This window comes from Chrysoperla carnea, chromosome 3 (genome assembly GCF_905475395.1).
Source record: "Chrysoperla carnea chromosome 3, inChrCarn1.1, whole genome shotgun sequence".
Lineage (NCBI taxonomy): Eukaryota > Metazoa > Arthropoda > Insecta > Neuroptera > Chrysopidae > Chrysoperla > Chrysoperla carnea.
The window spans coordinates 79,377,074-79,403,233 of NC_058339.1; the positions used below are offsets into that span (position 1 = coordinate 79,377,074).

General features: G+C 29.8%; 3 protein-coding genes across 5 annotated transcripts; 1 reads left to right on the top strand and 2 right to left on the bottom strand.

Annotated features, from left to right (window-relative positions):
• Positions 1–762: 762 nt before the first annotated feature.
• On the bottom strand, positions 763–1,981 carry LOC123296279 (translation initiation factor IF-2-like). The gene is made up of 4 exons (XM_044877740.1): positions 1,930–1,981; positions 1,529–1,726; positions 998–1,382; positions 763–926 (listed from the first exon to the last, which is right to left on the bottom strand). Exons 1-4 carry the CDS (start codon positions 1,954–1,956, stop codon positions 763–765), a joined length of 774 nt encoding a protein of 257 aa, XP_044733675.1. The 5' UTR covers positions 1,957–1,981.
• A 10,745-nt stretch (positions 1,982–12,726) lies between these two features.
• Positions 12,727–20,721, top strand: LOC123296701 (glutamate [NMDA] receptor subunit 1). 2 transcript variants are annotated; one of them, XM_044878294.1, is made up of 16 exons: positions 12,727–12,843; positions 13,455–13,577; positions 13,780–13,908; positions 15,005–15,300; positions 16,422–16,595; positions 16,667–16,931; positions 17,411–17,624; positions 17,690–17,982; positions 18,047–18,183; positions 18,247–18,348; positions 18,410–18,548; positions 18,609–18,766; positions 18,833–19,005; positions 19,070–19,326; positions 20,199–20,431; positions 20,495–20,721. In XM_044878294.1, the coding sequence occupies exons 2-16, from the start codon at positions 13,518–13,520 to the stop codon at positions 20,613–20,615; spliced, it is 2,751 nt and encodes a 916-aa protein (XP_044734229.1). In that variant the 5' UTR covers positions 12,727–12,843; positions 13,455–13,517; the 3' UTR covers positions 20,616–20,721. The 2 variants fall into 2 exon arrangements, with proteins under 2 accessions (XP_044734229.1, XP_044734227.1); XM_044878292.1 differs by having other exon boundaries at positions 12,729–12,843; positions 19,070–19,341.
• A 1,220-nt stretch (positions 20,722–21,941) lies between these two features.
• On the bottom strand, positions 21,942–25,796 carry LOC123296702 (CD63 antigen-like). Of its 2 annotated transcripts, XM_044878296.1 has the most exons (6): positions 25,778–25,796; positions 25,365–25,462; positions 25,113–25,301; positions 24,638–24,808; positions 23,219–23,446; positions 21,942–22,719 (listed from the first exon to the last, which is right to left on the bottom strand). In XM_044878296.1, the coding sequence occupies exons 2-6, from the start codon at positions 25,425–25,427 to the stop codon at positions 22,654–22,656; spliced, it is 717 nt and encodes a 238-aa protein (XP_044734231.1). In that variant the 5' UTR covers positions 25,428–25,462; positions 25,778–25,796; the 3' UTR covers positions 21,942–22,653. The 2 variants fall into 2 exon arrangements, with proteins under 2 accessions (XP_044734231.1, XP_044734230.1); XM_044878295.1 differs by lacking the exon at positions 25,778–25,796 and having other exon boundaries at positions 25,365–25,556.
• Between the last annotated feature and the right edge of the window lie 364 nt (positions 25,797–26,160).

Here is a 26,160-nt window from a genome sequence, read left to right on the forward strand (position 1 = left end):
CAGAATCTGTGAAAAATTTTCTTCATGATGAAAACTTTTTTTGAAGCTCAATCACCGATTAATTTTTTTACAATTAACACTATTGTAAGTTCACCATAAGGTACTGTCTTAAAAATCAAAAGTTTTAAATGAATTAATTCACAATTTCGCCACGCAAGAGGCCCCAAAACAGTTTTTATTGTGATCAAGGGACTTTGAACTATCATTTACCGCTGTTATCAGTTGCAAAGGTTATAAAGATTGGAAGTACGCTACTGTTTAGAGCTAAATAAAGATATAAATCACACTAAACCACGGAAATAATGAACTTTTTACGCTTCAATAAATATAAATTATTAGTTTAAATTTAATTTTACTGGTACTTGAAAAGAAGCTTAAAACAGAATTTACAAATATATTAATATCATTATCTTGAAAGTCCAATGTCAATATTACCCAAGATTTCATTTGCACTTTTTTGCATTTATTCATTTTCAATTACTTTTAGGCGAGTTTACTGTGGTTCTACCTGTACCATTGTTTACCTGAGAAGCATCAGCCTAACTTCCATCATTTGCACTTGTCTAAAAAAGAAGTAGTCGGGTTTTTTTACAAAAAATATTTCGTATTATTACATTTTTTTATTAAAACAAATTCATAATAGTGTAAAATAATCAACTTTAACACTAGGAATTTTATAAACAAAAAAAAAAACAAAGCCCACATAATCCCAATTATTCCATATTTATATAACAATAATAATACATAAAAGTTATCCAAAAATTATCCCCAAGGATGATATGAACTTGGATAATGTGGCAGAGGTAATGGTAATGCACCAACAGCTGCGGATGTTGCAGCTAAATTTGCTTCTTTTGCTGCATTTATATGTTGAATAGCAGCTGATTCAGATTTTTGTAATGCAGCTAATTTAGCTGATTCAACTTCTAAAATAAAAAACAACCAAACATTCAATTAAAATACTGATGAGGATAGCTTAGTAATCGAAATATTTTACCTGATCGTTGAATGTCAATTGCGGCAGCTGTAGCAGATTTTTGTATTAGATGTGCAGCATATGCTTCTTTTGCCGCGGCAATTCTTTGTTGTGCAGCTGACTGGGCTTTTGCTTCAGCTAAACGTTGTTGAGCCAAAACAACAGCTTGTGCGGCGGCTGTGGCTTCTGCACGTTGAGCTTGCGCAATAGCTTCACTTTTTTGTTGAGCCGCTTGAGCTTGTGCCTCCCGTGCACTTGCAATTCGTTGTTGAGCAATTACCGCTTCTTTTGCAGCTAAAACATGTTGTTGGGCAGCAGCTACATTGGCTGATGCAGCTTTAGCTGCTTTAATTGCAGCTTCAACTTCAGCCGGTGATACTGCGGGTGCTGAAATATGTTTGTGAACCTAAAAAAATTATTACATCAAAATTAAAAAGCATAATTCGATAATTTTCGATTCAAAGACTTTGTGACGCCTTAATTTGACCACAAAAGTCTTTCTATCGAAAAATCAAGTTAAGACGTCGTAGAAACCGCTTGTAGTTCTATTACCGTGATAATAGGTTTATGAAAAACTTCCACTTGACTGTCCCATGGTGCAGGTAAATTATTCCATGGACCAGGAAAACTTGGTAAATAGTTACCATACTCTAATCCAACGGTTCCACGTTTCGAATATTTTCGATTATCCGTGTTATTTTTAGCTTCTATTGTGAAAATTATCAACATGACTCCTACGAAGCATTGTAACTGAAAAAAATAATACAAAAAAACTTTTTTAATACATTTCAATCAAAAATATTTCAAAAAAGGATATTTTACGCCCAATTCGTCCATTTTTGATACAAGCAAAAAATAAATAAAAAAAAATGTTTTTTGTAAAAGCTACTTCCAACTTTTATTGCTCAAAGATTTTTGGCGAATATTTTTTAACATTAACAATCAAAACTTACCAAAATTGATTCACAAACTTTGAACATTGTTGCTACAACTTAGAAATTTTTTACACTTTAAAAAATAACAATAAAAAACTGATAAAACTTGAGATTGATTGATTTTGATAATATCTGAACGGAAATGCCTTTTATATATTTATATTATTTTTCAAAATAAAATGTCCCTTACTTTAAGTCATTTACTTTAGATCTTATACGATTGAGGGTGTTAAAATCTATAATTAAATATAATAATTGTTTTATCTTTTTGAAAAATTATTTATTATCTGCAAAAAAACTTCGAAAATACAGTTTGGCGTTAATTAAGGTAACACTAGAAATATATCAGCTTTTTACTAATATTTAGGTAAGCTTCTGTGCTTAGGTATGCTGTTGTCCTTACGTAAATGCCAGGTAAAGAGAAAAAAGTAAAATTAAAGAAAACTGAAATTTGAATTTCCGATGTTTTAAAACTAACTTAACATTATAATCCTTTCAAGAAGAAAACCAAAATTTGTGTTTCCAAAATTAGTATTTTTGAATTTTACACCCATTGAAGAAGCTGAAGTAAAGTGGAAATATATATACAAAAAGTAGGTAGGTATTACAAAAACAAATCGCGGAAGGTATACAATAAGAAAGGTAAACTAAATGCTTCAATTCTTGAGTATAGGCAACTGTTATGACATTTATGTATTAACGTTTGCTAATGAATAGCGAATACTTCTATAGTATAATATAATACATACTTCTATAATATATAATACTTATTAGCCTCACTTGTCACTAACTATTAACTAACAATAATTTAATAACTTTATCCTAGTATCCTGACCAATTTCACCAGGATAACGACGATTTTTTATTAATTTATCTACTTGCGAGAGGAAAGAAATACTTTTCTCACTCAGTTTGCGTGGGAAAAATAGTTAACTATCGCCCTTGTGTGATAATGAATGCATTCCCGCACTAGGGCGGTAATGAATTCGGTTACTATGGTAACTTTTTTAATTTTTCTCAATTTGTCATGAACAAATTTTAAATAATAATTATCGTTTATTTTCACATTTTAGAGGCGTAGATAAAGTTTTGTGCGATATATGTGAGATAACGCATTATTAAAGTAGGTACTTCTGCGACTGTCCAACTCGTGCTACGAACTCATGCAATATTAATAATAATAGGGTGCCTACGGTAGGTCATCAGTTAAAAATACATCCCCGTTATTAGAATTATTTTATTCTTCTTTATTACTCAAAGAGTATAAAATCTTTAACTTAGTGAGACTAAAAAATAAAAAAATAATTCGATTTAAAAAAAACTACAAAAAACACACTTTATTGCACTAAAAAGTGGATAGTAATTTTAATTGTAATGCAAAAGGGATATACGTTAAATATGTATCTAAATCTAAACACAAAAATCTTGCCGAGAACAGTGTTAACAACGTCGGTATCTTTACCAGGCACCTACCTTTATTAAGAACTTGGGTTTATCTTCCTTTATTAAGAATATAATTTTTTTAAATAGTAATTCTAGTACAATTTTGGTTTTAATCACTTCAGTTGTTTCCTGACTCCGAAATTTGAAAGACTATTTCCTGGTATAATTTCAGAAAATTTTTGATCGATAAAATACTGTTATTTATATTTTGCATTTCCACAATATTAATATAACGATTTTGAGATGAAACCCCCAATTTTTTTTTTTTTTGCCACTGGACCTATTCAGTCATACTTTCGACCCTGATTGCAAGTGGTAGTTTTAATATTAAAACCACTCAGTCTAATCAAATAGTAGATATATTTATTTTACCTAATAATTAATAATTTTATTAAAATACTTTCGAAGTGTATTTGTTGTGAATTATTTTTGTTAATAAAAAGCATGACTAGTCCATCATGATCATTGCACGTTCGTTGTTTTAGTAAAAACATATAATTTCTTTTGTAAAGTAAAGTATATAACAATTATAAACCTTCATGTCTTGCTTATACCATCAATTGTCTTTTAATACATATAAAAATATAAATTTACCAGTCAAGTCCAGAGGCGAAGCTAGGTAATCAAAGGTGCAAAAAAAATAAACTGGGGTCTTAGATTTAGATTTTATCAAACAGTAGGCAATTAGGACTGCAGTGATCATATTGTCTGAGTCACTATCAACAGCAATATTTGGGTCACTTTTCGTCTTATATTGTCAAGTTATAACATAATTCACTATCAAAATTGAAAAAATATTTGAATTTTTTAAAATTTTTATCCCCACTACTATGCTCATACATTCTTAATTAGTCGGGCACAACGGGGTTTTTTTTTCAATAACTTATTAAGGTTTTACTTTAATTTAAAAAGTTTTTTTTTAATTCCCACCGAGTGGTTTTGGAGAAATTTATAAAAACATACCATCCATCTATAACCGTTATCCCATAAGACCAATGTTAAACATGCCTACTTTCAAAGTCATTTTTTTATTTAAATAATAGGGTAACCTTCCCTAAAATTTTCAGAATTGATTTAGACTTAGTCTAACTTCATATAAAAAAGAATCAAGCCTTTTGTCCAAAATTCCCCTGGCACTCGTAGGTACATTATTAATGAATTATATTTTGATTTATCCTGGTAGCGTACATGGCTATCGTTTATCTTTGCGAAATATTTCTTTCGCATAAATTTGATCTTGATCATTGAATGAGATCATTTGATCAAAACTGTTCTTGAAAGGAAGATAAACCAAATTCATAACGTCGCGTCGAAACGATATCCTAAAACCTTACACTAGAGAATCAAAGAAAGAATTTCTTTATTATAAAAGAAATTATATAAATCAGAAATTTAATTAAAATAAATATGATTTTTAAATTATCGATATCGATAAAAAACTATTTCTTATTTGTGGTCTTCAGAAATTTCTTTTTTCCCTTTTTTACGGAATATAGTTATATAATTTTTATTAAATTAACTTTTACTTTCATGTGAAAGCCACAATAATTTTTTTAAACTTATTTTTCTAATTTCATTTAATTAAATTCTAATTTTTTATCTAATTTATAATAAAGTCTAGAGCCAAGCGTAGTATTTGACAGTCTTTTAAACCACTCTCAAAATTTTCTTCAGATCGTCCTGATCAAAAGCTCTCACGCCCACAAATTTGTTTAACAGGTATTTTTCAAGCTACTGCTGATAAAAGTTACACATATTACAGTAATAGTATACGACTACTAGGTTCACAACCCAGGTTTGAACCCTGGGTCAGACACCCTGCTTTGTTAAGTGTTTGATAAAACAATTTTTGCATTTTTATTAAATTAAATTCATATTTAAATGTCGTCCTCATTGAATAGTCAATCCGTCTTTAGCCAGGGGTGCATGGTGCGCGTGGCACCCAGGCGCAGGATTTTCGAGTTACCAGCTGATTGCGTTATACCTATTTACACTGGATTGTTTACAAAAGAAAAGGGGGACATATGACAAATGTGCATAAAAAAGGATGCAACAAAGGTTCATTTAGGAAGACTGCTATTTGAATTGTCATCAAATAAGAACTTCTCAAGCAATCGACAAAAGAGTTATCGGTTTTGATAACATTTTTAGAACAGTTGTTCAACATAACCTTGCCAACCGCCTCTCAAATTTTCAACCATTCCGAAAAGATGTCTGGCCCTATACCTAAAGGCAAAAAAAAAAAATTAAACTACCACTAATTTCAATAAATATAATTTATTTATAATTTTTTGCAATGTTTTCTTATAAAAAAATAAAAAAATTTATCTTTAACAGTAATAAAATAAAAAATCACATTTATATTAACTTAAAAATTAAAATTATTAATAAAAAAAAAAATCATATTTTGATTTGTTCGAACAATTTTTAGTATTATTTACAAAATGATCCATGAATCCGTTTAAAATTTATTCTCATTGTATGCTGTATGTATTATATGATGCAGCCAGACACGAAAACGAACTTGCGTTTATAGTCTCTTGAAAATATTTTTATATCGAAATAAGTATGTTCGAAATTCGTCGAGTTTTACTCTTAAGGACGTCCCCAAAAAATCACGCTTTCTTAGGATCATCTTTAAATCGTATGTATGTATTCTCAGTAATGCCCTTTATAAGCAGGTAAATTTTTTAGCAGGTAAATATCGAAAAATTTCACTTTTAATTTACGTCTAAAGTTCTAACAGAATCCACCCTCCAAATTTGAAACATAAGTCTCAAATATTTTCATACACTCATTTTTTGGGGAGAGAATACATATACACGATTTAAACATCGGCAATTTAATTTTAATTTTTCGACCCTTGACATTGAATTTCATGGTCAAAATACATCAGTCCACATGAACACGTGGCTTCACGCGTGAATTCTCATGGAGATATGTGACCATTTGATCAAAATTTTGCTATATTCATGATCGAAATTACATGAATTGCGCCTCAGTTAATGATTTCCGGAATCGAAGTTCTCATGAATGCAAAGTAGAAAGTTGAACAGTTTCCACACGGTAAGAAATTTTTTGCCGATATCACTATGCCATTATCGGTGTGAACGTCATACTGTGGTCTGTATTGAGAGAATAGTAACATTAGCAATAGTTATGGCGGACGAATCAATGCAATATGGACATCAAGCCCATACTGGTTTGTGATACTCACAAGACTTCTGGTGGATAGCTCTATTCAATACTGTAATATTACTTATACTGACATAGATACTAAAGTATTTGTCTCTATACCATATCAGCATTGTAGTAAACGCCATGCTTTTCTCACTGTGCAGTTGTCATTTCTGAGACGTTTTCAATTTTACAGCTTCAATCTAACACAGAAACTACAGCTTTCTCAAGCTTTTGAATATAAAGTTCAAACATTTTCAATTATAAGATTCAACATCCGCGCGAGAGCCTAATTACGACTAAATTTTATACGGTATCATATTCTTCGACCAAAAATAAACAAATCAAAAATGATTTTTTTGGAACACTATGATAGTTAAAAATCTAATCTTCGTTATTATTCACCGATGAATAAGTATACCACTTTGCTTGATAATGCGATTTAGATTTTTGATCAGTCGTTACAGGTACTTGATGCGAATATTTACCTTCGATTATATCCGTTTTACTTTTTGGCTTATAATTTGACGATTTTTGTACATTTGATTTACCCTTACTATATCCGCGGCTATTTTTGGTATTATATTTATTATTGCCTACTTTTCCCGTGCCATTTTTTTTATCATATTTTGTTTTCGATTTGTAAGTGGTCGCTGCTGTATCCGCTTCTTCATCATCGTCACGATCGTCACGAATTGATGACGAATAATCATCATCGTCATCAGATTCGTCATTATATCGACTATACCGTGAATAATAATCGTCGTCATCATTATCGTAATTTTTCGAACGATAAGAATTGTATTTCGGTTTTCGTCGAGATGATGGTTCGTCATCTTCTTCGACATCTTCGGATTTCTCTTCTGGTTTATCATCATCATATTCTGTATCCTCTTTTTTTGATTTTTGTTGTTCTTTTTTACTTTTTACCTGGCTAGGTGCGGATTTCTTATATTGGGGTAAAAGTAACGGATGATTCTTAACGTGTGCGCTTAATGGTCCAGGTGTTGTAAAGCTCAATGGAAGTACTGAGCTTAATGTATATTTTACAGGTGAAGCTGTCGCCAAATTAGCTTGATTGTAATATTTATTACTATTTTGTGGATAGTAATTTTTATTGCTTAAAAATTGTTGAGGGGCAACTGATCCAGGATTATTTACAGGATACGCCTGAGATTGTTGTTGTTGAAGCAATTGTGGTTTATTCCCATTCAATAATGTTGGATATTTAATAGGTTGTTGTTGTTGCGGGAATTGTGGATTTCCATTCCAATACGCGGGATAATGTTGAACAGTGGAATGGTATTGTCCAGAGGGAACCCGTTGTTGAGTACTGCTTGCAACAACATAGGCTGGTTCAACATGTACCGGAAATTGAGCTGCGGGTTGTGGATGTGTTGGTTCAAAATGGGCAGATGAAGCTGCATGATAATGATTTGTTGGGGAATACTGTTGTGGATGATTGGCATCACTTAGTGGCGCGATTGGAAAATAAGGTGATATTGTAGCAGGTTGGTGTTCCAACGATCCAATATATCCATTTGGATTATTATCTTGCGGTAATATTTGCTGTGGATTTTGGTAAGTGAATTGAGAATCCGGTGTATTATCTTGTACAGGTTTTATAATTTGAGGATTTGGATTATATGATTGTTGAGAATTCGTTTGGTGTTGCGGTGGGTTACTGTGTTGACTATGTGCAAATGGATAATAATGAAAGTGGCCACTTGGAGGTTGAACATTGGTGATACCAATTACACCACGTTTTATTTTTTTTATTTCATTGGTCGGTGTTTTTAATGTGGTTGTTGTCTCTGCTAAAATTTCTTTAATACTGTATACGCTCGTAATGAGCATTATTTTCTAGAAAAGATAAAAATTTCAAATTAGATTATGAATCTTCACTGAATATTTATAGAGAATCTGGCGGGAAAACTTTCACGTAATTTTAAAAAAAAAACTTGGAGCACATTTGGAGAAAGTTTAGAAAATCAATGAGTATCCGATTTTTGATTCTTTGGTGCAAAATTAGAGATGATTTTCTACATTACGGCCATGCGTATAGAGTTGCCTACTATACTTATATATATATATATATATATATATATATATATATATATATATATATATATATATATATATATATATATATATATATATATATACATATATATATATATATATATATAAAGTAGGTTTATTTTCGATAAATATACTTTTAGACCGGAAAAATCTGCTAAAAAAAAGAAAAAGTTTGCAGGATTCCGTTTAAAAAATGCTCTTGAATATAAAAGAGCAGGTTGCCAGTGGGTAACCCGATAGGATAATGTTTAAAGTAATTTTTTTTTAATCAAATAAATAATATTGACCGAATCGCTCCGAAAAAAATTTTAATTATGTAATTGGGTTCAAAATGAACAAAAAATGTTCTTACATTTAATACATTTTTCTCTAAACCCTCCAGTTTTCGAATAAAAAATTCCTAAAATTTGAAAAAACAGTATTTTTACGATTTCCATTCCTCAAAAAGTGTAAAGCTTACCCAACAACAACCCGCAAAATGTTTGGTCTATTTGTATTTTAAGTGCTTCATTGTTAATTGATAAGAGATCTCGCGAAAAACCACCCAAAAATAACGATTTTCTGTTCTATACGCTCTATAAAGATGAGATTTCCACCAATCGAGTCGGAATAAAGTCAAATTAACAGAAAAGTTCGAAAAATCAAATGTTCCATAACGCAACTCCCCGCTAAATCGAAAAAAACGGTTTAAAAACTTGAGGGGTGAGTTGAAAACTGGAGGGCTTGGAGAAAAAGATCTAACAAATTTTTTTTTAATTTTGACCCCACTCAAAAATATGTTTTTAAAGGATTAAAACAACTTTGTTTGTTTTCTATTCAAATAATTGGATACTGTTTTTTGACAAAAAAAAAGTTGCCAGCCCTAGTCAAGCCAATAATACTAGTTTTTACATATTTTTCACTATTCTCGGAAACAAAATTTATAAAATCGTCTAGTAAAAAATTTTACAAATTTTCCAACCCATTTTAACAAATTTTCTTACCAATAATATTTCCATAATAAAAAAATAAAAAAAAACTATAATCTTAACAAAACAAACTTAACTGATTGAATGATACTGAAATTCTATTGTAAATACCTTTTATATGATTTAAATAAAATTTACATGCACTTTGAAAAACCTTTACCCAAAAAAAAAAGAAAAAAAAATCAAACCAATAATCCCTACTCCTGCTATTTAAATTAATAAAATCGATTTTAATAAAATTAAATTGAATTAAATTGTTTAAAAAAATAAATACCTACCTATGCTATATTTATTGTGAAAGGTACATAAACTCTCCGTACCATGATTCTGGTATTCTAATTTAACCCAAGTGACAATTTTAATGGTTTTTTGTTTTATTTAACATATACCATGAGTGAAGGTGTGAATTAAATGATTAATTTGTAGTATTAGAATAAAATTGTTTCCTTCCGGTATGGTTTTTAAATAAATTTATATTTCAGGGTTCAGTAGCCTTAGGTTGCTTAAAGATTCAATCAATCTACCATAACATTCACAGTTGATTCATATCTTAGAAATAAGTTTTTCACCAACATTTTAAAGAATAGTATAATTTTATTTAAGGAAGTAGGAACGCCACGGCAATTTTGGATAAAAGGCCTGGCTTTTTTTATGTAAAGTTACATTAAGTCTAAATCAATTCTGAAAATTTTAGGGATGGTTGCTCGATTATTTAAATAAATAAATGACTTCAAAAGAAAGCATAGTTAACATTGGTCTTATGGGAAAACGTTAGATGGATGATACGTTTTCATAGATTTATCCAAAACTAGTCGGTGGAAATAAAAATAAAAACTATTTAAAGTAAAGGTAAAACCGTAATAAATTATTGAAAACAAAACCAAACGAACTAATTAAGGATGTATGAACACGGTAGGGGGACACAAATTTAAAAAAATAAGGAATAAGTAATTTCAATCACAAGCCTGAACTTGCCTTGGAGCTCCTACTACCTTAATAAACACATATCTCATAGAAAAATTTTTCTTTGTTTTTTATAATTTTGACCGTGTGCGGCTAACCTTAGACGTCATAAAGGCTCAACCAGTCTACTTCAACGTTCATAGTTGATTATCTATGAGCAAAGTTGAAATTGGGATCCTCAAAGTTTTGCCTAACAATTATTTCGTCTCCGAAAATTTATAAAACTGAAAACTTCTCATTCAGAGGGGGCAAAAAAATTTAAAATCGTTGAAAATATTAAAAATTTTAAGATGTCGAATAACGGACACCTTGCTAGAAAAGGAAATTTTCAGAAAAACTTAATGTCCTTGCACGATAATTGTAATGATAATTATAACTCTTATGGTTTAAAAATGATATCGAACCGTTTGTATGTCAGCCGAATTCAGACTTAATCGATTGTTATTTTTTTGTTAAATTTAGGAAATGCATATTTAGTGGTATAATTGATTAAGATGCATCGAGTCGGCACTTGTTTGATAATAAAATCAATAAAAAATATAATAGATTGATATTATCTAATTTCTTACCGATTAAGTGGTTTTTTTTTTTTTTAATAATTTTTATTTTCAATTTTGAAGTGGAACTAAACATTTAACTAATACTTAAATTTTGAAAAGATTTTAACGAATTTTAAATAAAAGATTACATCGGTTTATTATTTATGTTTTTGTTTACTAGATCTCTTGTATACAATTGTATCATAAATAAACATCAATTTTAACCGAAAGGCTTTGACGTTTAAAATATTGTATACAAGATCTAGTAAAAATAAATAATAAATAAATAAATTAAATGTTGTCAAATAATTAGAGCTCACATGGTCGCACTGTCTAAGGTGCTTGGTCCGGATTCGAGTCCTGGTGCGAGTGTATTTTTTTTCAATTCTCTTTAATTAAGATTACATTAAGTTACAAAAAAGGAATTCTATCGTTATTAGAAAATACCATACAATCGAAGGCTTTCGATTATTAATTAAAAATTAATCAATTCCTTCTATTATGGAAAATTTCTTTCTTTTCGAAATAAATTCACAAAAATTAACACACATAAAAAAACTATAATTTTAAGTTAGCTAAAAAAGGACACCACATACAATAATTAAGGTAGTACGAGCGCCAAGGCAAGTTTAGACTTGTGCTTGAAATTATTTGTACCTTATGATCAACTTTGATGGTGAATTTTGTTTTAACTTCATGAATGTAGACGAAAAATAAGAATAAAATTTTTCGATATCTGCCTTGTTATTCGAAATATCGAAAGCTAAATAATTAAACAAAAGTTTCAATTTTCGATATTTCGAAAATTACTCCAGATATCGAAAAATTTTATATTCACCATCAAAATTTTAAATATATTTTTATATCTTCATGGTTTTTTTTTTTAAATTTGTGTCCCCACTACCTTGCTCATAAATCCTTAATTAGTCGAGCACATCAGGATTTGTTTTTGTTTTCAATAATTTATTAAGGTTTTAACTTTAATTGAAATAGTTTTCTTTTAATTTTCACCTACTAGTTTTGTAGAAATCTTTGAAAACATATCATTCATCTATCGTTTTCCCATAAGACCAATGTAAATATGCCTACTTCTAAAATCATTTATTATTTAAATAGCCGAGCAACACCCCCTAAAATTTTCAGAATTGATTTAGACTTCATTTTTTGATTTAATCCAACTTCATATAAAAGAAATCAAGCCTTTTATCCAAATTGCCCTGGCACCCGTACATCCTTAACTTCTCAAGATTTTTTTTCTAGTATAATATATAATAATCAACACAAAGTGAATTTGTGACCTGATTCTATAGAACGCAGCATCCAGAAACAAATCACATTACACATCTTCACAACAAAATCAATATTAGGGCGGGTCGTAGTTTTCCTTGTTTATCCCCCAATATAAACCGTATATACATACACAGTTCATATACCTACATCCAATATTCCGTCGAAAAGAAAATTCTAATTATTGTTGAAGAAAATTTTTCAAATAAAAATGTTTTTTAACTTTCTTGTTACTTAATTTTATTATATTTGTCATGTTGTTAAAATTTTAAATTTTATTACACATATATAGAAAAATGTATTGTTTAAAATTATATTGTTTATTGTTTATATTATTACAATTGTTGTGTATTATTGTTACAATTCGTGGATCACAAAAATATAATTCGAATGATGGAAATCCAAAAGTATTTTATATTGGTGGTGTTTTGAGTAATAATGAGAGTGAACGACATTTTAAAGATATTATTGATGTAAGCATTGTTTCAAATATTTCTATTTTACAAAAGCCGGATTATATAACCGACCCACAGGGGAGTATTTATACCAAATTTCCGGACAAAAACAGAAAACTCAACTATTTTGTTTTACATTGAAGTCCATCACAAACAGGTCATTTGAGTTAACAAAAAAAATTCGTTAAGATTTATCTTAAAATAGATCGATCATAAGCAGTAAAATTAATATTTTTGTTAGGAAACACAAAATAGCTTATACACCGTAAAAAGTCTTTGTTGAACGACTACTTTGATCTCATGGAAGTCATCTATTGATAAATATACTAGATGACTTAAATGTTTCACTTATAACAACGAAGGATCATTTTACCCTGAGAGGTCATTATATAGCACTTTTCTCTATATTGCCCTAATGTTTGAACAACTTAATTTTATGAAGATGAAAGTATGGTTGTTTCATCAATTTCTTCTGACAAGGAAAACGTTTGTTATTCTTCCCAATAATCAAACGGAAAATTCACGGATAAAATCGAAAAATAGAAACAATCAACGGAGTTAATTGTTTCAATATCATTTATATAATATACTGTTATCTTTAAAGTCACAGCTTTTTTTTTTGTTTTTAGCATTTAAATTTTGATCTACCCTACGTACAAAAAAAAGTCACATATTATGCGATCTCGATACAAATGGATCAAAATCCAATACGAACAGCTTTAAGTGTATGCAAAAGTTTAATATCTGCCAGAGTAAGTATAAACTATTTTGTTACATTAAAGTAATGTAAGTGGCATAGCTTTAAAAATATTTTGATATGATATTTTATTATGTTATGGTAAATATTTTACATTGATGTTATATAAGTTGCCTATACACATATAATAATAGATAATTTTTACGTGAATTATGTGAAATTAACAAATGAATATTTAGAAAAAAAATTACTTCCAGGTATATGCAGTAGTAGTTTCCCATCCTTTAACAGGTGATTTATCACCTGCGGCTGTGTCATATACAAGTGGATTTTATCATATTCCCGTAATAGGAATATCATCACGTGATTCAGCATTTTCCGATAAGGTAAGTAAAATAAATACACGGAGAATTTTTCACAATATATTCATATACATGGTGTCTTTTTTAAGTTGGAAAATGCTTGAAACTCGAAGAATAACTTTTATCGATAAAAATGCTTCAAATGAAAATGTTGGGTGTGTAGGCCCACTTCTTACGCAAACATTAAACTTGACTTAGGTTTTCAAGCTCAATGAAAAGCTCACTCTACTCCATAACTGGTAATCGATAAATGAACACTTTAAATTAGAATGTTGTTACTGATTAAAAAAGTATAAAAAAGTAACATTTATTGTTCGAAACATTTTTCCGTAAACCGTAAAGTTTAGGCAAAAACGAACTGAAAAATTTTACGCAAAAATATTTTTTCGTATCAAAATTGTTATTTCACATAATTGTTTCTGCGAAATCCAGGCACTCTTCGGAAAAAAATTTCCAATAAATTCAATAAGAGTGGTTTATTTTTCTATAAAGACTATTTTTGTTCAAATGAAATGAACAAACGCAAAACAGTTAGATTTTTAATATCTGATTACTGTTTAAACTATTTGCTTTACAAAAAAATGTTTCAAACTTTGCAAAAAAATGTTTGCGTATTTATAAAGAATAACTTTCTAATTTAGTTCGCGTTCATCTAATGTTTGTTAGTCATGAATCAGAGTGGGGGTAAATTCGATGCCGGTATAACATGTGTGCCTTTGAAACTAACATTTTTCGTTTGAAGCATTTTCCTCGATTAAATTTATTTATCGAATTTCAAGCATATGTCAATTTAAAAAAAAAGCCTGTATTTCTCAAAATGTATTTAATTTTAAACACATGTCAGATTGTATTTCATTTTAAAATAATCCATATTAAAAAAACCAGACTGAAGTATGAATGTCTTTACGGAAATATTTCTAGTGTTATTTTCACAAGTAAAAATATTTTTCAACGTAGATACTTAAAGTCAAAATCGTAAAAAAACCACTAGAGATATTTAACATTACATTCAATGCATACAAAAAATATGTGTTAATACTAACCCAGAAAATTTCTCCTTGTTTACACTTATTTTTTCTAGATTGTCATTAGAATTAATCATATGTATGTTTTTTCCTAGAATATCCATGTATCGTTTATACGAACCGTTCCACCTTATTCACATCAAGCTGACGTATGGGTGGATTTATTGAAACATTTTAATTATATGAAAGTTATATTTATACATAGCTCAGATACGGATGGCCGAGCTTTGTTGGGTCGATTTCAAACTACGTCACAAAGTCTAGAAGATGATGTCGAAATTAAAGTCCAAGTGGAATCAGTTATTGAATTTGAACCGGGCTTAGAAAGTTTTACTGAGCAATTAATTGAAATGAAAAACGCTCAGGCACGAGTTTATTTAATGTATGCAGGGTAAGTATTAAGAATGGTTAATATGACTGGATTAATAATGTCCCATATATACCTTCTTCCCTCTCAAATATCTATGAATACTTTTTAGTATAAACAAGTGAAAACAAACAATTGACTGAGTTAATTGTTGAAATACCATGTATAGTCAGTGTTGATTTCTTTATCACATTACATATACCAACATGTGACACATACATAACTGATAATCAAGTATAGTACATATTATAAAATTTCCGCCCTAATTGTCGCCCTCACGGGTAAACAGTGATGTTTACGAAAAAATGTTTCAAACTAAAGTTGTTTAATTTTTGATAAGGAACATTTTTTACATTTAAACTTTTGTTCTATCTCTAACGGTTTACAAGATGGGTCCTACGGACCTAAGTCCCAATTGACCTATGATGCTCATTTACGAACTTGACCTCACTTTTTACGTCCTGAGTACGCTGTAAAAATTCAGCTTGATATCTCTTTTCGTTTTTGAGTAATCGTGACCACAGACGGACGGACGGACGGACGGACAACCGGAAATGGATTAATTAGGTGATTTTATGAACACCTATACCAATTTTTTTTTTGTAGCATCAATATTTTTAGGCGTTACAAACTTGGGACTAAACTTATAATACTATGTATATTTCATATATACATGGTATAAAAATCAAACATCTGAAAACTCCTATACATAATTGGAATACCAGTTGCCTATAAGAAAATAAGTATTGTTTAACACAACAATAACAAAATTGTTTAATTTCTGAAAAATTTGTTCTCTGATCGAAATTATCGTAAATCAACAATTTAATACATAAACATTTTAACTTTAAATAAGGCCGATCTTACAAAAAACAGGTTTCATAAAGTCCTGATATTAAGAATAAAAATTAAATTAGGTATTTCCTCCGCGGCTCGACTTCTTTGAAATTGAATTTCACTTTTTTTTTATGTATTTTTGAAACGATCGCTCAAGTATCGAAAAAAAAATTAAAACCAAGCTTCTTTCAAAATAATAAAAACGATTCGTCCGTAACATGCAATTAAATCGAATTTTTGGGCACAAATTACCATTAATTGAAAATAAAAATTCGTAAATTCATAGGATATTTGCAATAATGTTCTAGGAAAAAGGATAGTGAAGTAATATTCCGAGATGCAGCCCAATTAAACATGACTGAAGCCGGATATGTATGGATAGTAACTGAACAAGCACTTAGTGCTCGAAATGCACCAGAAGGTCTCTTAGGATTACAATTAGTGAATGCAACTAATGAACGAGCACATATTAAAGATAGCATGTAAGTTTTATCCCGCGTTAAAAAACTTAAGTAAAAGTAGAAAAAAACTGTGTGTTTGTTTTTTATTTTAGATATGTGCTTGCATCCGCTTTACGCGATATGAGCAAAACGCAATTAATTACTGAAGCACCAAAAGATTGTGATAATTCTGGATCAATATGGGAAACAGGGAAATTATTATTTGAAGAAATTAAAAAACAAGTTTTATTAAATGGTGCAACGGGTAAAGTGGCATTTGATGATAATGGAGATCGAATTAATGCTGAATATGATATTGTTAATGTTCAACAGCATGAAGATCGATTAGTTCCTGTGGGAAAATATTATTATAATAAGGTAATTATAGTAAAAATATTTTATCTTTTGTATCAATCAATGTTTTGTGCACTGATCACGAATTTTTGGGTCATTTTGCTTCCCGAGGTGGGGAAAAGAAGATTTGGCCTTTTTTACGGTTTTTTTTTTTTTTTTTTTGAGTAGGGGGTTGACTCTACCGCCATATTTATAATTTTTTCCTTAGGCCCAATACTGAGCCCAGTGTAGCCTCAAACGCAATTTGAACAAATCTCCGATTCTAGATGAGATAAAATAAATCGGCCGGCATCAAAAGTTGGTCTTAGTCTACTCTAACAACGTGTAAAATTTGGTCATAAAAACTTATCTTAAAATTTACTATACGCTTAATTCAAAAGTCTTAAAATATTATTAAAAGTCAACAAAAGCCAAGAGTAAAGCAATCAATGGCGAAATGTGACTCCTCCCTCGAAATTCAACTACTTTTACTAAATCACAGATTATTTCTTTGTTATTTACAGAATCATAGCAGAATGCATTTAACATTAAATGAATCAAGCATCATATGGCCAGGTCGATTGCGAACAAAGCCAGAAGGTTTCATGATACCTACACATTTAAAAGTCTTAACAATTGAAGAAAAACCGTTTGTATACGCAAGAAAATTAAAAGATGATACTGAATTTTGTAAAGGTGATGAAATTCCATGCCCTCATTTTAATATCACCGACGAAGGTAAAAATCTCCCCTTCTTTTCGCCTAAAAATTATCCTAAATTTCCATTTTTTTGCTTTTTCCAGATAATACAATGTACTGCTGTAGTGGATTTTGTATGGATCTATTGAAAGAACTATCAAAAACTATAAATTTCACGTACAGTTTAGCATTATCGCCTGATGGAATGTTTGGCAATTATATTATTAAAAACAATTCAGCTGGCGGACGTAAAGAATGGACTGGATTGATTGGGGAATTAGTTGGCGATCGAGCGGATATGATTGTGGCCCCCCTTACGATAAATCCAGAACGAGCTGAGTTTATTGAATTCAGTAAACCATTTAAATACCAAGGAATTACAATTCTTGAGAAAAAGGTAATAACACTTTTTGTATTGGACAATTTCGAAAATTTTTCCAAATAATGTTTTTACTTTTTAGCCGTCTCGTTCGTCAACTTTGGTATCTTTCTTGCAACCTTTCAGTAATACATTATGGATTTTGGTTATGGTTTCAGTACATGTTGTAGCCTTAGTTTTATATCTCCTCGATCGATTTTCGCCTTTTGGGCGTTTTAAGTAAGTCAGTTTTTTAAGTAAAATTTTACGAATTTTAATTATATTATTATACTTTTCTTTCAGAAATGAATTGGGTACTGAAGAGGATGCTTTAAATTTATCGAGTGCAATTTGGTTTGCTTGGGGTGTTCTTTTAAACAGCGGAATCGGTGAAGGGACTCCAAGGTACAATTCGCATTTAAATCGAAATTTTCATTTATCTTAATTTTTTTAAATTTTATTTTAGGAGTTTTTCAGCGAGAGTTCTTGGAATGGTCTGGGCAGGTTTTGCTATGATTATTGTTGCATCATACACTGCCAACTTAGCTGCCTTTTTAGTGTTGGAACGTCCAAAAACCAAACTAACAGGAATTAATGATGCTCGCGTAAGTTCAAATTATCAAAAATTTAATTCTATCCAAATTTAAAATTCGTTCTTTATTTAGTTGCGAAATACTATGGAGAACTTAACTTGCGCTACAGTAAAAGGTTCAGCAGTTGACATGTATTTTCGAAGGCAAGTCGAATTAAGTAACATGTACCGAACAATGGAAGCAAATAATTACGATACGGCCGAAGACGCAATTCAAGACGTTAAAGAAGGGTAAGATTCTAACGTACAGCGTTCGGGTATCTTCAAACTAATTCATTCCGAATTTTTACTTTTCAGAAAATTGATGGCTTTTATTTGGGATAGTTCTCGATTAGAATTCGAAGCAGCTCGTGATTGTGATTTAGTAACAGCTGGGGAGTTATTTGGGCGATCTGGTTATGGAATTGGTTTACAAAAAGGATCACCTTGGGCCGATGCGGTTACATTAGCGATACTAGATTTTCATGAAAGTGAGTATTTCAAATTTTTTGCTACTTCGTTCTTCTTCGTACTGATTCGATCATTATCCTTCAGGTGGTTTTATGGAGCGATTAGATAACAAATGGATATTGGCTGGCAACAATATGCAACAATGTGAACAATTTGAGAAGACGCCAAACACTTTAGGTCTGAAAAATATGGCTGGAGTATTTATATTAGTTGGTGCGGGCATTATAGGCGGAATTGTTTTAATTGTTATCGAAATGGCATATAAAAAACATCAAATTAAGAAACAAAAACGATTAGAATTGGCTCGCCATGCCGCCGATAAATGGCGGGGTGCTGTCGAGGTAAAATACAACAAAGTAATTCAGGTTACTTCAAAAATTTTTCAAACACAAATACAAAATATACACCAAAATAAAAAAAATACTTTCAAATTTTTCTAGAAAAATTCTATTTAACTAAATAGGTAAAATTTTTATGATTCGGAATGCTAATAACATCATAATTTGATTTACACTTAAACACACAACAAAAATGTTTCTCAATTTGTTGGAAAGCACTTTTATATACGACAAACAAGCGTTACCAGTCTGTATTTAATATAAGTCTGTGATAGAATGTCTCCCTTCTTCCGTTTATTTACTTTTTGATATACGGAGCCACGCTTTGCATCTCAAAGGCAAGACATAATTTTAATCGGAGGAACAGTATATACTGTTGGACTGTATCTAATAATAAGTCTATGGTAAGATCACACTTGAAGTGAGACAAAGACATAGAAAATGGATTAAGTGCTACTATAGTAAATACTAGCAAAAAACTATGAAAAAGATAAAGCGAATGTACGGCCAGTAGTTCTTTTTAGTCTCTTTTTAGAATTTCTAAAGACTTGTAGAAATGAGATAGGTATTGGCCGCACAATCACTTTGTCTCTTTCTTCAGAACGAACAATTTTGTGCGGGTATTGCTCAGTTTATTATCTATGTCTTTGGAGTGAGATGAATTGTATCATATTTTGATATACGTCTCAAAATGAGATTAATATTGTCTATTGAGATTAATATTGTCTATTATGTCTTCGGCACGCTTCGGATTATACTTTGATCATACCTGTCTAGTAGAGCCACAAGTATCTCAAACTGAGAAACATTTAATAAAAGTTAAAAAAAATTCTTAGCTGAACACATTATATTAACTCCATTTTAACTCACTTTAGAAGCGTAAAACATTACGTGCTTCCATAGCAACGCAACGACGATTAAAATCAAACGGAATAAACGACGCAACGGGTACGATAAGCTTAGCAGTTGATAAACTATCTCGTGGAAGTGGAACAGGTAGTACTGGAGGTCTTGGATTGGGTGGTCTTAGCGGAACAATTACAGCATGTTTGGGTAGTAGTGGAGGCCAACCAGAACGTGCATGGCCTGGTGATAGCGATATGCCTAAGTAAAAATATTCCCACCCCAAAGAAAATTCCTTTTATACAAAGACCAATTTTTTTTTTTGCAGTATTCGTCAACGGCGATTAGATGATAATCTTGGAATAAATAATCCACCAAATTTACAACCAAGTCCTCGACGATATATACCATCTGCATTTGCAAGTGATGTTTCTCATTTAATTGTTTGAATGAGCTGGAGGTGATAGTTTGGTGCAGAAGATTTTAGAAACGCTATCGAATTTTTATCAATTATCAAAATCGATGCAGTTTTAAGTATGGCCAGTAAAAATTAAATCTAAATATGTTTATGCTTGTATTATAATAAAAATAATGTATAGATTGATAATTTAGTACAAAAATAAAATTTAATAATTAAGAACTACGCTTCGAACAGTTTTTGAGTACAGCCCTTAGAAAAACTCAAACGGAAACTTATATTCTATTCAAGCAGATTATTATTATTTCTGAAAGATTTATTTAGTTCATTTAGGCTGTTATGTACAAATTATTTATTGGAAACTTTATAAAGAAAAGCGGTTTTCCAGATAAGAAAATGGTTAAAGTTACAATTGAATTTCAAGCATTGCGATTATACCCTTTTTTCTATCGGTTTGAAATTTGGATATGTTATAGGTACCTATTAATATTCTACCTGCCCTGGGTACTTTTCTTTTTCTAAAATCCTGTTAGTTTTCCCAATTTTCATTTTGCACACTCAGATACAGTAGAATTAGAAGAATTTCTCTTATCCCAGGGCAGGTAAAAGTACCCTCCCATTAAAATGGTGAAAGAAAAATTGCAAAATTTTCTTTCGTTTGACCATAGTTTCGTTTGAAAGTACTACGCTCAAACGAAAGAGTTATTTTCACCCTCATTTTCACAGCCCCGATCTTCCACACTCTGGGGTTAAATATAGATAAAAATCATTCTCGAAGCAGGTTGTATATCGTGTAAAAACTTGAGTTCAATCGATGCAGAAGTTATTGCCGATTTGATTAGAATAGTATAACTTCGATACTGCTATACTACCTTAATCTACAAATGATCAATAAAAACTCGATAAATACTTTCCCTAAACATTTATTAAACAAATTTTGAATACAAAGATTATTATTGACAATTTTTTTTTCAGTACAGTCGAAAACATTTTCTTTAACAATTATTGTTTCAAAGACAATTAATATATTAAATTTATTTTTAAAAAAATTTTATTAAATTCTATAAATATAAATACAAACTTTTTTTATTATTATAAACTTCTGTTGTATATAAATCGATACGATAATTGTTATTAATAATATTCGATACACGATACTTTTATCGATCATTTAAGAAAATAAAATCGTGAAAATATTATAATGGTATACGCACAATTGCACACTATATTATTAATAATTATTAGTCTTCTAGAAGAAAAAATGGAAGATTTAAATTGCAAACATTTAGGAGGGGTGGTCATGTTGGTGGTAACGTTCATAAAAAGGGGGAAACATTTAAAGTCTTAAAAAACACGATTACTTTTGGGCAACTTTTTGATTAAAACTACCCCTTTTATTAATCGAACATTCTATGAGATTCTACACATTTAAAATTGCAATTACAAATATTTGATAAAACAGCCTTTTTTTAATAATTGGTCTAGAGCCACGCATTATTTAGCAGATATTTCAAAATGAAGGATTGCATCGAACGTCTTTTTAAAATACCAAAATTTTCCAAAAGAATATCTATTTCGGGGATGTATAGAAAATTCAACCCCAATGAATGATTCAATGAATACTCATCGCAATATTCGACATAATGAAGGAAAAATCATGGCTCATAAAATTTGCAAATAGGAAAAATACCTTAAAAATAACATTTTAAATTTCTAGCAGTTTTAAAATGATTATCAAATACTATCTGGCTCCAGACCTATAAGAGGAATCAGTCCTGTAACAAGGCATGGATAGGAGGAAAAATTCCGTTTCGAATAAAAGAACTCAACCAATTTGAAAGGATAATTTACAGCACTGAAAGGGTATTATTATAATTAGTAAAAATTACTAAATTTTAATGTTATTATAATTTTTGACTTATCAGATAAGTTTCATCGTTTTTTAAAAAAGAGTATAAAATCAAAATGCGTTCTTAAATTTAAATCGATTTGATTATTTTTAAAATGTGATGATATGATTTACTTTATTTCCGTATCCTTTCTTCCGTCTGTCCTCTCTTTCCCACTCTCTAAACAGTTTCATATTCACGACTAATAGAATGTGCTAGAGAGCATGCGCATACAACACCAATCAACTGTAAAAAAAAAGAAAATTCATGTTTAAGTTCAATATTTTGTCCTCTAATTTTCAGATATCATAATTTTCTCTGTTTTTTTTATTTAGAAGTTCATATATGTATTTTAAACTAGAAAATTTGAAGTTTAACGTCATTAGAACGTAGAATTTTTGAATAAATGAACTTAATTTTTGCTTTTCTTTATGGTCAAATGATTTTGGTTCTTTTTTGTGCACTAATAAAATTTATGAAAATCCAGTTCATTTTACTATTATACAAATATTTTCTGAAAAATGCCTGAAATCGACCCTTACATAGTATTTTAGGACTATATCTCAGAAACTACGCATTCAATCATCTTATGAATCCGATTTTTGTATTATTTTGGGATCAAAATTTCCTTTTATAATCGAAGTTTTATCCAATTTAGAGACAAAAAAAATTTTACCTTTTTATTAAGTATCCCTTAGAAAAAAAGGCACAAATAATTTTAAGAATGCTAAATTTTAATACGTACTTGCAACAGAGCAATTCCAATTCCAACGCCGCCAAGAGTGTATGCATTTGTGATGACCAATGATTTTAAATGTTCAAAACATCCATCTTTAACAATAGTTGGATAATTAATTGTACATTTTTCGGAGCTATTTCGTGGCATATCACGGCAACATGTGAATGGTAATTCAGTCTTGTTTGGGAACACTTTATTCCAATCTTCTGGACCACTTATACCGCAGCATGCAAACTGTAAGATTCAATTAAAAATTTATCTATTTGACATTATTTTGAGAAATATAAAGAAAAATGTTTTCCAAAAATTGAAAGGAGGAAAAGAAAAGATTGTCCGACAGCTTAGGCAAACAATCCTTGAATACATTGATAGTCCGGCAACAGAGCAGGGCCTACAAAAATTGCTGTCGCAATGCTGTAAAAAATTGAAAAAAAGATAAGCTAGCTTTAGGCCTATGCAATGCATTTTGGATTTAAAAGTTGTAAATAAAATAAATATGGAAAATTTGAATAAATACAATAATACTACAATAAATTAAAACCAATATCAATAATCAATAATTAACAACCATATGTATGACCTTTAATACTTATTCAAGGTTTAAAATGTTATCAATCTAAGTGATAAGAAAATAATAATACAAAGTTGTATTCTAATATTAAAATGGAAATTCTATGGCTGTGGAAATTTAGCTCCATACCATCAACGATAATGGATACAAAATAAAAACATAACAAGGTATATTAGTTTATAAATAAAATTATGAATATTTTAGAAAAAAAACTTAAAAATTTTTTGGGATTCCGTACCTCAAAAATGGAGCTTCTTTTGAAATACACACAGCATTTTCGAAGCAGAAAATTGACCGTCGATACTAAATCAACAACCGAACATTAAAGTATATTGGAACCTTCTGGACGTATTAGAGGCTTTAGAGGATTGTCTGAAAACCTCGATTTTAAAAACTAAACTAACCAATGTTTTATGATGAAGCTGTAGTGCCTCATTTTTATTTTAAAACAAATCTGCAACTCCCTGAGAAATTTTTACTATTTTTAGTTCTAAGATGATGTCTTACCTCAGACGGCTCTACTTGCTAAAATGATTGGGCCATCTATTAGTTTGGAAAATAATTTACCTACTTCAATGATTGTTGGGGGAAAAATCCCGATATATTATAAAAATGGAAGTAAGGATGTTTGTTTGTTTCGCTTTCCCGCAAAAACTAATGAATTAATTTGAATAAAACTTATAGCTCATACATCAGAATAACACATGAATTTTCATTTATAAAGATATATTTAAAAATTAAAAATATAATCTGACATTTTATTGCTGCTGGGAAAAAAATAGTGCAAGGTCAATTGTAAACGGTAAAAGCAAGGATAAAAAATGTATACTAAAAAATAAATAAAAAATACATACATCGTGTTGAAGTACGTTCCATGATTCTTGAATTTCGGTATTATTTTCATAGTCAGCCATTGTCTCATTGAATTTTCGTTCCAACATTGATTCAACATCATTCTTTCGTAAATATCCAGCGATACCAGCCGCTAACTCCAATGCAAATATTACGATTAGAAATACTGCAAACTGAAAACAAAAATTTTATTTTTTTAAATCCCACGCAGAAGCCATATAATCTTTAAAAAAATTTTGATAGAAAATTTCTCTAAAATTGCATCAAAAAATTAAAATATTTTTGTTTAGACCGAACGCTATTAGTCAATCAAGTTAAGACATTGTACACTTGATAGGGTGCTTACTTACTAAGGCTGCTTGTCAAATATATATTTTTCCCCTCTTAAATCAGTATATGAATTCCCCATCCATATCAAAAGATACAATTACCCTAATATTTTCTATAAACTTCGAAAAAAATATTTGAAAAACTTACTGTTCTAATCATACATTGATTTTCCCGAACAGCTCCACAACATCCACAAAATGCAACCACCAAAACAATGACACCAACAATAATTAATATTAATGCCGGTTTCGATAAACTTGCATCCACAAAGTCACCATATTTAGAATATGCGGCTTCAATAATGGCACCAACTGATAGAATTGCTATTCCAGATATCTAAAAACAATTATCTCTAATTTAATAAACTGAATTCGATTAAATCGATACAAAAATACTTACCACAAACAGTAAATTAAAACAAAATAATAAATATTTAACACAAGCCATTGTTCCCGACACCATTTTGATGTATTTTTGTATATTTCGTTTATGTGGATCTAAAATAAAATAACAACTTGAATAGAATTATTATAAAAACTTGTTTGTACAGTTGTAATTAATAATGTCTGATCAGTTCAGTTCTCAATATTGCGAAATAATAAGTAATAACTTTATCACATCAAGTGACGATGACTCACTTTAAAAATAACTTATTATTTAGCCTAATCAACTTATTTTTTTTAATGCGCTGTTGAGGAAAAATGATAATTATAAATAATTATTTATTCTAAGCTGATTGAGTGCAAGTTTATGCAGATAAAGATGAGGCATAAATAAGTTTAATTCAACTGATAAATCGTGTGTTTACTTACCTGAATGTTTTGACAGCTACGATTTTGTATTTTCGTTTAACCCCTTAACTACCGACACTGTTTCTCTAGGAAGCTACTAGTGGTACTTCAGTGTACCGACTATTTGAATTCTCTGTAAAACTTATTAACAATATTTATTTCTAGATATTTTGGTGGTACTTTAAAGTTTAATGTATTCTTATACGGATTATGATTCAAAAACTTGAAAAAACTTGCAATAACAGCATGTTTACACTAATTGAGACTCAGTTCTTGTCAAAGGTTATAATTGCGTATTTTAGTGTAAATTATCGAACAAAATTCAGGTATAATTTTGAATTTTTAATTAAATATGTGGATTTTTATTAATAATTAATGTGTTTTGAATGTGCCTGTATAAAATA